The sequence below is a fragment of the Papaver somniferum genome, chromosome 5 (genome assembly GCF_003573695.1).
Source record: "Papaver somniferum cultivar HN1 chromosome 5, ASM357369v1, whole genome shotgun sequence".
NCBI lineage: Eukaryota > Viridiplantae > Streptophyta > Magnoliopsida > Ranunculales > Papaveraceae > Papaver > Papaver somniferum.
In genome coordinates this window covers 108590330-108606497 of record NC_039362.1, presented here as the reverse complement: position 1 = coordinate 108606497, position 16168 = coordinate 108590330, and the positions used below count along the sequence as shown (strand labels likewise).

The 16168-nt window shown below is 36.9% G+C and overlaps 3 protein-coding genes across 3 annotated transcripts; all 3 read right to left on the bottom strand.

Annotated features, from left to right (window-relative positions):
• Positions 1-946: 946 nt before the first annotated feature.
• On the bottom strand, positions 947-2371 carry LOC113279434. Its single transcript, XM_026528131.1, has 2 exons — positions 2361-2371; positions 947-2171 (listed from the first exon to the last, which is right to left on the bottom strand). The coding sequence occupies exons 1-2, from the start codon at positions 2369-2371 to the stop codon at positions 947-949; spliced, it is 1236 nt and encodes a 411-aa protein (XP_026383916.1).
• A 9021-nt stretch (positions 2372-11392) lies between these two features.
• On the bottom strand, positions 11393-12755 carry LOC113277704. The gene is made up of 2 exons (XM_026526730.1): positions 12128-12755; positions 11393-12004 (listed from the first exon to the last, which is right to left on the bottom strand). Exons 1-2 carry the CDS (start codon positions 12513-12515, stop codon positions 11547-11549), a joined length of 846 nt encoding a protein of 281 aa, XP_026382515.1. The 5' UTR covers positions 12516-12755; the 3' UTR covers positions 11393-11546.
• An 860-nt stretch (positions 12756-13615) lies between these two features.
• LOC113279433 lies at positions 13616-14149 on the bottom strand. The gene has a single exon (XM_026528130.1). The coding sequence runs from the start codon at positions 14147-14149 to the stop codon at positions 13616-13618; it is 534 nt and encodes a 177-aa protein (XP_026383915.1).
• Between the last annotated feature and the right edge of the window lie 2019 nt (positions 14150-16168).

Sequence of the window (16168 nt, the reverse complement as noted above, 5' to 3'; positions counted from 1 at the left end):
ACAAGTTGGAAGCTTCAGGTTTCTTTCTATCGTCTTGCTTGGAAGACCCATGATGGACTGGCAGTTGTAGTAACTTAGAGACCAGCCTATAGCATCCATTGGGCTCTTTCCAAACTGAGAATGCTTGATGAATCGCCGCGACCTGAAGTCGCTTTCTGTTGCTCGACTTCTCTTCAGCTGTATGTTTAGGCTTGTACAACGCCAAAGTACATATAGGAAGAAGGAGAAGCCGTAACCAAGCGGTCATATCAGCTGGTTTACATAGCACGATGTCCAGACAAGTCTTCATAACACGAGAAAAAGCTAACATGCACTGATGGGGTATGCTAGACATGGTGGTGAACTGCCTTTGGTAAACGGCATTCAACAGCTCATGAGAAAGGGTGAAAGATTCATCACTGTCTCCTGTGTACGCGTCTTCCCTAACATCATCGGGCCTGTTCGAAAAATCTGCACTACTAGCAGGCCTGTTCAGTCCGTGTGTGAGAAAATCAGCTGAAGACTTGTTATTATTATTACTATTAGAACAAAAGAAAGAGTACATTACACATCAGTTATTGGTAGCCTAGCGATAAATTGGGCACCAAAAGCTTTTTGAATAGCTATGCCTATTTTATGAAAGAGAGACCTTCCAACCTTGTGGTTTGCATCTTGGCTTGCGAGATAGTTTGTCATTATTTTATATTTTATATTTTTATTTTTAATTTTAGAAAATTAATTCAACTAATTCTAAAATGTTTACCCAACAAAGCTTTTAGTTGGCAGCCGAGCAACAAGCTGGGCACCAACTCCTTTTTGAATAGCAACACCCAATCTATGAAAAGTAAACCTACCTAGGCCACAATCAGCGGCATTTTTTTTGGTAAGTCCAAAATATATTAATAGATAGCAAAAGATACAACAAAATTTGTAAGAAAAGAGGCAAAGTACCCCAAAAACTTACAAACTAATCAAAGCGAAAATAAGTTACATTTGGTAATTCAATAGAAATTATGAAATCAAGCCTATTATCATAACTCAAACCCACCCCATCTTCCAGTAAACAAACCCTTTTTGCCATATTATCAGCAGCAAAATCTGCCTCTCTATAAGAATGCACAAAGCGAATATCATTACATCTTGCCTTCACCGCCACCCATCTCGAACGAAGAATCCAAGGAATCGAAGTAATATTGCCAGAGTAAACCAAAACAGCAACCATAGAATATGTACGTATACAAATATCGGCCACGCCAAACTTAATTGCCCATTCTAGACCCACTATGATACATAAAAGTTCCGCCAAGTAATTGGTTTGAATACCAAAACCAACACTCATTGCACCCAAAACATTAGCATTCTCATCACGAACCACAACACCAGCACCAGCTCTACCCAGATTTCTTCTAGCCACACCATCATAACAAAGCATAAGTTCATTATGTCTGGGAGGAACCCAAAAACACTCCTTCCGATCGTTAATTTTCACCTTCCTATGACGAACTCTAAAGTAGGATAGAACCTGTAAATCATCTTGACAATTAAACATGTAACCTTTTAACCGACACGAGTAGTCATGAATCTGATTGAAAACTTTTTTTTGAAAGAAATGCCAACTGACTTTGTGGTTATTATAAATAAAACCATTATGAGACATCCATAACTTCGAGCAAATCATCAAAATAGCTAGAAACCATAAGTCCTTAATCATTCGACTTTTCCCCTTAGCCATCTTGTACACAGTAGTAACATTTTGATGCGGTAATATACCAAACACATCAGAGATCCATAACCAAGCTTTGGAAGCATAAGTACAAGACCACAAAATGTGCTCCAAAGATTCTTCTTCACTGTTACACAAATAACATTTGTTAATCACCTGGTATTTGAATCTACTCTTTACATTATCCAATGTTGCACAAGCACCACGCAATAGTTTCCAGTTCCTAGCTGCTAAGGAAGGATGAACTGAATCCCTCCAAAGTAAATTTGTTCCTTCCAGATTGGGGTACCTCCTGCGAATTAATTGTTTTTCCGAACGAACAGAAAAGGAACCTTTGTAATCAGGTTTCCAAACTTTGTAATCCTCTCCACCTAACGGTACTGGAAGATTCACCAAGTCAACTCCAGCAGCAGTCAAATTTTGCTCCACTAAGTCCGTAAAATTCCAGCTCCCATTGTGTAAGCAATCACTGACCAGAAGAGACCGATCCAAGTTATCTGGCCCAATAACGTCCGCAATACAAGAATCCTCACACCAAGAATCAAAGTAAAGTAAAGTGACGTTGACATGCCATCTCCAACCAACACCTTAGTGTTGGCCATAACCTCACTATAAACCCCTTTAAAGCCCGAGAAATGGAAGACTTTATATACTTCACCAATTGACCATTTCTGGTAAAAAAAAATTCCCTTAGAAAACCCGTGTTAGAGCATTGCTCGGTCGAACTCGCATGCGTTGCTATCTCAAGCATGTTTGTCAATGTTAGTGATCAAAACTACAAGTCTTGATTTCTAGTCTACTATAGCTAAGTCTCGTACTAGGATAGAAAGTGTAGTTGAACTCAATAACTCTATGACAATCATCATACAAGACAAAGAACTACTCAAGGAACTGGTGGAACTTCATCGACTAAAAGGTATGTGGAGACTTGAACTTATCTATCACTCAAAAGTTTATCTACTCTATCTCTTATCTTTGAGACAAAAGTCGTTTTGCTATATAGACTTTGATTATACACATTTGCTATTTCGAGCCGAGTTTATCTCGCCTATCTGTTTCTCGAAATATGTGTTGGTACACTTTTGCTTTGGCAAAGTTCATCTTTACCTAGTGACGAAAGTCATGTTATGTTTAAATCACTTTGAAAATTGCTTACTTTGACGAAAAATAGTTTGTGAATAACAACTATATAATAACGTCCTCTAAGAATGTTTCAATGATTGAAATGAGAGTTTAGATTATATAACCAATGATGAATATAAGAATTGTGTGGTAAAACATATATGTATAAGCCTTTTTTCCTTGAACCGAAGTTTGCGAACTTTGTTGATCAAGAGAACCAGAACAAGAGCTGTGAACTCAGTCCGCAAACTGGCAGAAGTTCCCGACCCGAGAAAATCTGCTGGAGTTTGAGAACTCCTTTTGGGAACTTAAGTCCTCGAACTAAGTCTGCGAACTTAAGTTGGTTATATCTAAAGACGATTGTTTGTTAACTTATATTTATATTAACTAAGGAATGCAAAATGCAAACCGTGGCAATAAAGTTCATGAACCGGTTCGAGTGAATCAAATCGTTTTTGCTTCGATTGTGTCTTGTGTAGTTACATAAGATTTCCTTGCAATTGGACAACTCTCTAACTAGTTCATTTGATTCATTTGAACTAGTTATGGTGAAGAAGAATATGGTTGATATGAAAGTGCTCATATGGCTAACCATTTGGTTAACTATTGTTGAACCAACAAATGTACATGTTTGGGTACGGTTACACAAACCTAAAATCGTGCATTTCATTTGTGTGTAACAAGCTAAATTTTCGATCCAACGGTTGTAAGATATTAGCTTCAATCTAATCAGGTTTTCATCTAATGTTGAATATTGATTGCTTTGTTACCAAGCTAACATTGATTGCAAACCCTGATTTGAAAGACTATATAAGGGAGAACTCTAGCAACTAGGAAACCAAATCCCCATACTTCTTGTGTGATACTAGTTGTATTAGCTAGAGTCGATTCTCCTTTAACCTTAGGTTTCTTCTTAAAAACCAGGTTAACGACTTAAAAATTTCATTGGGATTGTGAAGCCAGACCGATACTACTTTCTCGTAGTTGTGTGATTTGATCTTGTATATTCTATCGTGTTGAGTACAATCGTAACGATTGGATTGAGATTAATATCTCCGATAGGAAAGATATAAAAGTTATCACAAACATCTTCGTCTCATTGTTTGTGATTCCACAATATCTTTTTTCGCCGCGTAGATTAAGATTATTGTGAGATGATTGATAATATTAGGCTGTTCTTCGGGAATATAAGTCCGGTTTATCAATTGGTTCATGTTCACCTTGATTTATCAAAAGACGGAACAAAAACTCGTAGGTATTTCTGTGGGAGACAGATGTATCTATTACTGTAGACTTTTATGTGTGATATAGATTTGTTTATTAAAGTCTTCGACTTTGGGTCGTAGCAACTCTTAGTTGTGGGTGAGATCAGCTAAGGGAATCAAGTGCGTAGTATCCTGCTGGGATCAGAGACGTAAGGAGCGCAGCTGTACCTTGGATCAGTGTGAGATTGATTGGGGTTCAACTACAATCCAGACCGAAGTTAGTTTGTAGTAGGCTAGTGTCTGTAACGGCTTAATACAGTGTGTGTTCAATCTGGACTAGGTCCCGGGGTTTTTATGCATTTGCGGTTTCTTCGTTAACAAAATTATGGTGTCTATGTTATTTCTATTCCGCATTATATTTTGTTATATAATTGAAATATCACAGGTGTGCGTTACAATCAATCAATTGGAAATCCGACCTTTGGTTGTTGATTGAAATTGATTGATACTTAAATATTGGTCTTTGGTACCTTTCAAATGATTTCTCTTGTATTCAATTAGACTCTCAGATTTCTATTTGCTTGAGAAAGAATTGAATCAATAAAGAGAGAAATAACTCTTTGATATACTTTATTAAGATTGAGTCTAGTTGATTCTCTTGAAAGTGTATTGGAGTTTGTCCATACAGATTGGTAATCGAAATATTGGGTGAGGTTGTTGTACCCCCGCTTTTTCAATTGGTAACGGAGCAGGCGAACACGTTCAAGACCTTACAAGTCTGTGTTTGTAGCGATCTGGCTCTATGGACAGAGGTGTTATCTCTATTAACGTACCACCAGTCTTCGATGGCTCTAATTACTTATGGTGGAAAATTGTTATGCGAGCTTTTCTTCAAGCACGTGATTTTCAATCATAGGTATATCTTGTTAATGGCCATGATGCTCCCGTTGTGGCAGTTGGAAATGTAAACGTTCCCAAGAATATTGGTGAATACAGCCCTGCCGAGGTACTTGCTGCAAAACAATATTCCGACGGTTTGAATGCCATCATACATGCTATTACCCTGAATCTTCAGCACCATATGTCAAATTGCACTAAGTCTAAAGAAGCGTGGGATATATTAGAAACCGTATTCGAAGGTAATACCAGTGAAAAGGAAGCTAGGCTTCAAAACCTTAATTCCGATTGGGAAAACCTTCGTATGGAAGATGAAGAAACATTTGATGATTTTAATCACAAAGTGTCTGAAATTGTTAATGCATCTTTTGCATTGGGTAAGAATATTCCTGAAAAGGACATTATGATGAAAATTCTCAGATCGCTGCCATCTAGATACGATTCTAAGAAGCATGCCATCGTCGAGGGAAATAACCTAGATAATCTCTCCAGAAATACGTTGTTTGGGAAGCTTAATATCTTTGATCATAAGCATTCATCCAAATCTAAGGATGTTGCGTTAAAAGCACTAAAGGACACAAAATTACTTGATAAAAGTAAAAAAGTGTATATCTCTGAAGACGATCACTCTGAGACTGATTCATCAGATGAAGATCTTCACAAATCGGTATCGATGATCACAAGACATTTTAGGGATCTTTTATTGAAGAGAAGTAAACAGTTCTCCAGAGATAAGCCTAAAGCATCAGTCAAACCTCATAATCGTGTTCCTCCTAAAAATAGGGATATCGATGAAACTGATGACGAGGACATGCCTCAGTGCTTTAAGTGTAAAGGATTTGGTCATTTTGCAAACGAGTGCCCAAATCGTAGAAAATACACTGGGAACAAAGGTCTTGCTGCAACTCTTGATGAAATTTCTGACAGCTATGATTCTAATGAAGACGAAAAATCAAGTGTTGCATTTCTTGGTGAAAATATTGAGTTTGATAATTGTAGCTATACACACATAAATGTTGATATTCTTTCAGAAGAAAACCCGACTAATCTGGAAGAACAAATTGACCCATTCTTTGGAAACTCTATATGTAATGTTCAGGTTCCACCATGTGTCTAGCTGCATGCACATCTCATAAGCCTGATTTTTATCCTAGATAGACGTGCTTGTATTATTCTCTAAAGAGTCATGAACTTTCAAAGTGTTACAAGTACAAACACTAATTGAGTCACGTCAACAAACTTCAACGAAGAGCAAATAAATTAGCAAATAAGCTTAAACTTGCTCAGAAGACCGCTGAGGTATGTAGGATTTAATCTTCGTCTAAGAAATTAGTTTCCAAGGATAAACCAAGACCATTAGAGAAGAAAGTATGGTCAAATCGCTTTGATAGACAGAGGTCTGTGAATTCCTCCCAAGAGGAAAATGGTGGACAAATTGTTGTTCACCGCAACACAACTTGATTGTGTTGATTGGTAAATCCTGTCTCATGTGCCTGATCAAAAGAGACAAGATTGTGCACCTCTCAGGCTTTAAGACAAGTTTGTTTTTTCTTCTTTTCTTAGTTTTGTGTCTATCAATAAAGGAGGGTTATTCTCGACAATTCTACTCTCTCTAGGGTTCAGAGTTGTGCGTGCACGAACCTGTTAAAAGGTTGCGTGACACTACATTCCTTTTTCCTTCCTTGAAACTTCTTTTTATCTCAAGACCACTTGTTGAGATTGTGATTTCCTCTCACAAACCCATACGCTTATGGATGCTCCAAGTACCATGTCTTCTGATGGAAAGGATGTTAACATGATTGTCAAGCCATCAATCATGAAGGAAAAACAGAAATCTTCGTTAGCTTCAACATTGAAAAGAAAAAGAAGGAATGTAAGGAAGCCCACAACTGTTCCTTCAAATTCTCAGAAGTTTTCTGATGTTCTTGAAGTGTTGAAAGAGATGCAGAAGGAGATTCAACAAATAAAGGCTTTTGTGTTTAAGACTCATGAGATTCAGAAGGCCCTGGTTCGATATCAGTCAAGAAGGCTTATTGATATTAACTCCTATCTTCATGAACCTTACGTCCCAATGGCTATTGACGACAAGGAGTTCAGGGACGATAAAGAATTCTTCAAAGGTCTTAATTCCTAGTAAATCTTCTATTTTCATGTTTTGTTTAGAAGAATAAATAGAGTTTGGAATAGCCATTATTGTGATTACACATAGCTATGTCCAACGTTTTCATCTTGATGTTTTTAGATTTATTGATTTAAATTCTAAAATTGTTTGGAAGATGATTTTTGCAGTATTAATCTTTATGGTTTTATATATTACAATTTGTTATGGGAAATGTGTGTTTGCGTCCGTGAACTGTGATTGTCCCATACTTTGTCAAAAGTTAAGTCCTTTATATGTCGATATGCATGTGTTGATAAAAGAAGGAATAAACTTTTGACAATACAAAAGTTAAGCCTATTATGTCAATTATTGATGAAAGATAGGTTGAAATCTTTTGTTTACAAGGATTATGTCTATTGTATGTCATTGTGCAAATGGTGATGGAAAATAGAATGAATCCTTGCTTATTCCACAGTATTTGGTCGACCTCCGGTCTACAATTTTTGTGCATATACTGTGTTGTTACATAAGGTGTCTTATGTTGAGCACAGTCGACTGAGTTATTCATTCGCTTATGATTAGCTTAGTTGTTGCTTCGTGAGGTACTTTATGTCGAGCATGATCAACTAAATAAATCATCCTCGTTTGGTTATTTAGTTGTTGCTCCATAAGTTCTCTTATGTCGAGCATGACCAATTAAATTGATTACTTTTTGTGGTTAATTTGGTTGTGTATTCCGATTAGATTAATTATGGGCCCTCTTGTGATTAATCTAATTGAGTATTTTTAAGCCTCCATAAGTTCACTTATATTGAGCATTTCAGATTAAATTAATCATGGGTTCTCTTATGGTTAATTTAATTGAGTATTTTGGATTCAAATTCATACTTGTATGTGATTTGTTATATCCAAAGAAATCCTTCTTTTCTTTTGAAATTAAGGTCGCTCTTGTTGTTCTTTCGGGAATGACATTTTATGGGGGAGAGTTCTTAATTGAACTTGTGCTTAATTGCCAAATCTTTGTGGGGAGTGCGGATGTGGAATATTATAGGGGTTATCCTGTATCTTTATAAACTCCTTGATGAATGCATTTATCTTCGGCTTTATGATTGCATCTAAACAAGTTGATATATGCTTTCTTTTGGTCATGAAATGTCTCTTTTGGAAATTTCATTAGGATCCCGTTTTCGTACCTTTGCCAATTTTATTGACAAAAAGGGGGAGAATTATGGTTTTCGAATCATTATGTAAGGGGGAGTGGCTTCCATGTAAGATGGAGTATTGACTAAAGGGGAGTGATACATATCACCATAGTATTGTTGTCGAAGTTGTGATACAATTGAACTTTGATGCTATATAATGATACTATGATATTGTATAACGATTATTGAGAACTCTTGTTTTCTCATTGTTATAGCTACGGATTTTCAACAACGATGATGCTGAACTTACAACCTTTGGGATCATTGGAGTACTTGGAAGTGACGAAGATTTCGAGTAATGTTGAAGATTAGGCATGTGGAATAGGAGCTACAAAAGTTAATTCATTTATTTTTTGTATTCCATATGTATTGATAGTTTTGTCACTAAAATTGACAAAGGCGGAGATTGTTAGAGCACTGCTCGGTCGAACTCGCATGCGTTGCAATCTAAAGCATGTTTTTCAATGTTAGTGATCAAAACTGTAAGTCTTGATTTCTAGTCTATTATAGCTAAGTCTCAGACTAGGATAGAAAGTGTAGTTGAGCTCAAGAACTCCATGGCAATAGTCATTAAAGACGAAGAACTACTCAAGGAACTGGTGGAACTTCATCGACTAAAAGGTATGTGGAGACTTGAACTTATCTATCGCTCAAAAGTCTATCTACTTTATCTCCTATCTTTGAGACAAAAGTCGTTTTGCTATATAGACTTTGATTATACACATTTGCTATTTCGAGCCGAGTTTATCTCGCCTGTCTATTTCTCGAAATATGTGTTGGTAAGCTTTTGCTTTGGCCAAGTTCATCTTTACCTAGTGACGAAAGTCATGTTATGTTTCAATCAATGTAGTTAATATCGAATATCGGTTCATCTCGGCCGGGACCGATACACTGGTACGATTTTATATCGGGGATATTATCGTTGAAATATCGGTCATAGATTTAGAGACTATAATTTTATATTAAACATTTCTCCACACATTTTCGGATAAGATATAATAGATAACATCAATTTTATCAAAAAAACAAAAGAGTAACTTTAGTAGACTTGCTTCGAGAGCTACATGCACCTCTACTACCACCCGGAAGACTTTCTTCGCCAAAATTACCCTTAAACTTTATAGAAAACGACCAATACCGTCTCATATCAGGAAATGTAGGAAAATTTCGTATCGACCGATACGGCCGATATTTGACCGAAACGGCCGATATTCGACCGATACGGCCGATATTATCGGTCGAATATCGTATCCCCGATATCCTTCTTATCGTATCGTTTTGGGCCGATATCCGAAATATCCCCGATATATCGGCCGATACGGCCGATATTGACTACATTGGTTTCAATCACTTTGAAAATTGCTTACTTTGACGAAAAATAGTTTGTGAATAACAATTATATAATAACGTCCTCTAAGAATATTTCAACGATTGAAATGAGAGTTTAAATTATATAACCGATGATGGATAAGCATTGTGTGGTAACACATATATGTATAAGTCCTTTTCCCTTGAACCGAAGTTTGCGAACTTTGTTGATCAAGAGAACCGGAACAAGAGCTGCGAACTCAGTCCGCGAACTGGCAGAAGTTCTCGACCCGAGAAAATCTGCTGGAGTTTGAGAACTCCTTCCGGGAACCTAAGTCCGCGAACTAAGTCTGCGAACTTAAGTTGGTTATATCTAAAGACGATTGTTTGTTAACTTATATTTATATTAACTAAGGAATGAAAAATGCAAATCGTGTCTATAAAGTTCATGAACCAGTTCGAGTGAATCAAATCGTTTTTGCTTCGATTGTGTCTTGTGTAGTTACATAAGATTTCCTTACAATTGAACAACTCTCTAACTAGTTCATCTGAGTCATTTGAACTAGTAATGGTGAAAAAGAATATGGTTGATATGAAAGTGCTCATATGGCTAACCATTTGGTTAACTATTGTTGAACCAATAAATGTACATGTTTGGGTACGGTTACACAAACCTAAAATCGTGCATTTCATTTGTGTGTAACAATATTAGTTTTCGATCCAACGGTTGAAAGATATTAGCTTGAATCTAATCATGTTTTCATCTAACGGTGAATATTGAATACTTTGTTACCAAGCTAACATTGATTGCAAACCCTGATTTGAAAGACTATATAAGGGAGAACTCTATTAATTGGGAAACATAATCCACACACCTCCTGTGTGATACTAGTTGTATTAGCTAGAGTCGATTCTCCTTTCACCTTAGGTTTCTTCTTAAAAACCAGGTTAACGACTTAAAGACTTCATTGGGATTGTGAAGCCAGACCGATACTACTTTATCGTAGTTGTGTGATCTTATCTTGCATATTCTATCGTATTGAGTACAATCGTAATGATTGGCTTGAGATTAATATCTCCGATAGGCAAGATATAAAAGTAGTCACAAACATCTTCGTCTTATCGTTTGTGATTCCACAATATCTTCTTTCGCCGTGTAGATTAAGATTATTGTGAGGTGATTGATAATACTAGGATGTTCTTCGAGAATATAAGTCTGGTTTGTCAATTGGTTCATGTTCACCTTGATTTATCAAAAGACGGAACAAAAACTCGTAGGTATTTCTGTGGGAGACAGATTTATCTATTACTGTAGACTTTTCTGTGTGATACAGTTTTGTTTATTAAAGTCTTCGACTTTGGGTCGCAGCAACTCTTAGTTGTGGGTAAGATCATCTAAGGGAATTAAGTGCATAGTATCCTGCTGGGATCAGAGACGTAAGGAGCGCAACTGTAACTTGGATCAGTGTGAGATTGATTGGGGTTCAACTACAGTCCATACCAAAGATAGTTTGTAGTAGGCTAGTGTCTGTAGCGGCTTAATACAGTGTGTGTTCAATCTGGACTAGGTCCCGAGGTTTTACTGCATTTGCGGTTTCCTCGTTAACAAAATTCTGGTGTCTGTGTTATTTCTATTCCACATTATATTTTGTTGTATAATTGAAATATCACAGGTTGTGCGTTAGAATCAATCAATTGGAAATCCGACCTTTGGTTGTTGATTGAAATTGATTGATACTTAAACATTGGTCTTTGATACCGTTCAAGTGATTTCTCTTGTATTCAATTACACTCGCAGATTTCTATTTGCTTGAGAAAGAATTGAATCAAGAAAGAGAGATATAACTCTTTGATATACTTTATTAAGATTGAGTCTAGTTGATTCTCTTGAAAGTATATTGGAGTTTGTCCATACAGATTGCTAATCGAAATATTGGGTGAGGTTGTTGTACCCCCGTTTTTTCAACCCGCCCAAGCCTTTTTAGAAGAGCATATATTCCAACACAACATCATGAGCATAGCGTGTTCATAACTCGCATTTGAGGAATCCCCAAACCCCCCTCTTCATAAGGAGCACAAATCTTATCATAAGAAACAACAAAAAATCTACTCACCTGTGAATCACCTGGCCATAAAAAATTGCGAATGACAAACTCACATTGATGAATAAACTTCCTAGGCCACTTGTGAACTGCCATATTATGGATTGAATAGTTTGCGATTACTGAATTGACAAGCACCACCCTATCTTGAAAAGATAACATCCTCCCTTTCCAGCCAGATAATTGCTCCTTAATCTTCTCAAGCACATCACTAATATGATGATATTTAACGGTTCCCGACACAACTTTAACCCCCAAATATCTATCCGGAAAGGTTGCAATATTCATACCCAAGAATTCAGCAATAGTTTCTCGTCTTCGCACAGAACCACCTCCATAATAGAGTTTGCTCTTCTCACGACTAACTGTTTGACCCGAAGCTCTTTGATTAGAACCCAAAAGATCATCCAAATTTTGCAAACTTTTCATGTTACTCTTACAAAAAATCATAATGTCATCAGCAAAAAACATATGAGTGGGATAAATACCTTTTCTAGTGACCATAGTTGTCATGTGCCCCTCACAAAAGAGTTTCGTGATATTTCTTCTTAAGACATCTTCAATCAAAACAAAAATCAAAGGACACAAAGGATCACCATGCCGTAGGCCTCTATCAATACTGAAAAAACCTTCTGGGCTACCATTCACAAGGACAAAGATTCTTGATGATTTCAAAATGATGAGGATCCAATCACACCAAAACTCTGAGAACCCATATCTTCTAAAAACCTCCAAAACAAAAGACCAGCTAACCGTGTCAAAAGCTTGAGTAATATCAAGTTTTAAACCCACATTACCATCCTTGCGCTTAATTTGCAGTTCATTAACCATCTCCGAAGCAAGGTTAATATTTTCATGGATATTTCTACCCTTCATAAAAGCAACTTGCTCCTTTGAAACCAAATTACCCAACACACTCCCAAACGAGCAGCAAGGATCTTAGTAAAAATCTTAAAGAAAAAATTACTAAGCCATATTGGTCTGAAGTTTCTAAGAGTATTAGCACCTCTTTCCTTAGGCAAAAGTAATAACAAACTCGAGTTAAGTCCATGCGGAACAAATTTATTAGACCAGCAAAAAATAATAGCACTCACCAAATCTTCACGAATAATTTCCCAGCAGTGTCTGTAGAAAAAACCCGTAAACCCATCCGTACCTGGAGTACTATCCGCTCCCAAATTGAAAACAACCTCATGAATCTCTTCAATAGATGGTAGTTGATCCATGTGATTACTTTCCTCCACCGAAATGCTCGGATGGTCAATATCAAAAAGAGAATCGACCGGGACAGAAGCATCACCATTAAATTTATTCTCAAAATAGTTCATAGTAAGATCTTTAATTTGGTCACAATCAGTAATAGTCTCCCCATTATCATCAATCAATTCTGAGATAGTATTGCTACTCCTTCTTATTCTAATAGTATTAGAAAGAAACTAGTGTTGCTAGCTCTGTCCACTAACCATTTGTTTCTAGACTTTATTTTTAACATAGTTGCCAACTGCATTCGAACATCATTAGCCTCAACTGTCTCCTCGTTCATTAAATTGTGCTTTATGCAAATCTGACGGATCCTCATCTGCCACACGTAAAGCACTTTCCAGCCTAAGTTGTGCTTGTTTCAACCGCACATATACATTATCAAAAACCAGTTGGTTCCAAATCTTCATGTCAGCCTTGAGACGCTTCAACTTCTGTGGAAAAACATAATCCGGATACCCCACTAAAGGAGCATTCCAAATATCATGAACCATCCTCATGAAATCCGGGTGAATAAACCACATTTTTTGAACTCAAAAAGGAGCTCTTTTCGGTCTAGTATTCACAAAAGGATAGCCAATGAGAGGAGAATGGTCAGAAATTTCCCTCGGAAGAGCTTTACACCGCCAATTCTCAAAACGATTCAACCAAAAAATGTTCATCACTGCACGATCCAATTTACTAATAATACGACGAACTCCCGTTTGTCTATTTGACTAATTAAAATTGCAACCCAATGAACCAGCCTCAAAGAGGCTATTGTCATCCATCCAGTCACTAAATTCATTTACCACTGTTGTCCTAGGTGTAGCACCACCCTTCTTCTCTACATTGCACAAAACAAAATTAAAATCGCCAATAACCAACCACGGAACTTGTTGAGCACCGATATTCAATTGTCTCCAAAGATTTCTCCTTGTGTCCTGAATAGAACTGACATGAACCAAAGAAATATAAAAAACTTCCACGGATATTGTAATAGCCTGTCTAGACACATTCAACACCACTGGCTCCGGCAGATTCATAGACCACATAACCCATAAATTCCCAATAGTAGTTACAGTAGAATTATGAATAATACTATTATTAAAGCCATCAACCTGGAAACGACACATGGACCTAGATGAAAGATACACCCTTGGTTCAGCAATTCCGATAATATCCGACTTGAATTCTTTAACTAATTCTTTCAGTTTACATTGTGCTTCTTCTCGCACAATGCCATTGATGTTCCATAAGAAAATACGCATTAAAAACCAACATTTTTAGGGTTAGTTATCCTGACTCGCTGAGAAGCTCTATTAGAATCTTTCTTTTGAGTATTTTCACCTTGGTTAAGTTTACCCATTGGTATCTTACTTCCCAGATTACCGTTTAATTTTCTTATGTGCAGTTCTCATCGCACCCTTACCAGGAACGATATTCTGACTTGGATTAGCAATACGCATGTGTGGCGGAAAGGAAGAAGTATATCGTGAAATAATAGATGGAGTTTGAGAGCTCCAACTGCCAGTGCTTGTATCGAAAGTCTGAAGAGTTATATCTGCTTCTTCAACCAAACCAAGTTCAGCATTCAGAGCTTCGAATTGGTTAGGAGATATTACACATTCACGATTATATAAAACATCAGTTAAAGGAGTGCTGAAAGAAACCCCATTGGTCCTATCAACAATCAGATTCCTACTCTCCCTCGGTTCAGAACCAATTGTTGACTTAGTTTTGTCAGACTCACTCACCGTTGTCTTAAAAATTAAAACTGCGCGTTCAGCTACCTTAAGCTTAGTTCTTGCCAATTCAACTAAGGCAGAGTTGGTCGCAGCTTCGGACTTCGCAAGTTCTTCCTGTAACTGTATATCAAAAGATCATTATCACTCCCTGACACGATTTCCCCTTCTTCTGTAGCAGCAATATTTAAACCCTTATTGTTATCCAAAACAGATGAAATGGGAGCAATGTGTTTACCCTTCTTTTTGTGATGTGCAACTTGCCAATCTTTAGGTTGTTGTTGTGCATGTTGTGCATGTTGCTGAGTATGTTGCTCCTGTTGTTGAGTTTACAACTGCAGTTTATCATGTGCCTTTGGTTTTAGCTTCTTTCTGCATTCTCCTTCAGTATGACCAATAATCTTACAATTAGCACAAAATTTAGGTTTTTTATGAATATCTATTGGTTGCCAGAAATCCAACCCTCCTACAGTAACATGTATAGCATCAATATCGTTCATCTCTGCAAAATTAATATCTATCAGCATTGAAGCGTAATAACCATATTCTTGAGCTAAAGTTCGTTTATCCACAACAATGGGAGTTCCCAACGACTTGCCCATAGCCAACATCGTCTTCTCCAACCAAAACTCCATTGGTAATCCAGGAAAATTCACCCACACAGTAGCATGAGATGTTTTTTGCTTTTTTGAATCAAAACTAGGATACCACTCCATCAAACTCAGTTTTTTCTCTTCAACGATCCAAGCTTGAGCGTCAAAAATCTTGTTTTTATCCTCATGAGATTGTAACTTGATAATGAAGAAACCTCTTACCATGGGTACAAACTGAACTCTTCCAGCACCAAGTTTCCATTGATTCTCTAAATTAGCTTTCACAGTATTGAAGTTAAGATCTTTAAAATACAGACGTCCAATAAGACTGAATCGCCAGATCTCACAACCCTCTTCATAAAACTCTTTCGTTAACACAACTTCAGGTTCCCCATCTTTCGATGTAGAGTTTGGTAAAGTATTCAGATCGATTGACGTTGTAGGAAGCTCCTTCCTACGCATAAGTTTTTCAGAATAAGTTAGAGACCTTGATTGGGATGGATCAGATTGATCCCCCATCGTTAAAAACCAAAATATTGCCGAGCCAAAGAGAAAAAATGAAAAAAAATTGAAAAACCCTAAAAAAATCGCCAGAAGGGGAAAAATTTTAGGAGAGAGAAAATAATGTAAAATATGAGTGGTTAGCAAGGCCTGAAAGTTACTTTCAACGAATCCCCTAGCTAGTAAAAACAAAAAAAAAATGATAAAAAAATTCCATTCATTATTCCTCAATGATGCCATCTTCTGGCCCAGACCGTCGTCGGAATTTCACCGTACATCAGGAGGAAGAAGATAGCAGTCGATTACTAACTAAGCAGTTCTTAAGACGCTTGAAAAAAAAAATCTTCACTAAGCTCTCCTAAGGTAGTGAAAGCTAAAACACCCAAACCATAACCATGCGAATCGCATTCACTCAAATATTTAGAACGCTTGCGCGAAATTGCCTTCGAAA

Coding starts and splice junctions, on each gene's coding strand:
- LOC113279433 (XM_026528130.1), bottom strand. CDS start 14,149: ATGCGTATTTTCTTATGGAACATCAATGGCATTGTGCGAGAAGAAGCA.
- LOC113277704 (XM_026526730.1), bottom strand. CDS start 12,515: ATGAAGGGTAGAAATATCCATGAAAATATTAACCTTGCTTCGGAGATG. Junction 12,005..12,127: donor AACTATGGTCACTAGAAAAG/GTATTTATCCCA, acceptor CGGGTCAAACAG/TTAGTCGTGAGAAGAGCAAA.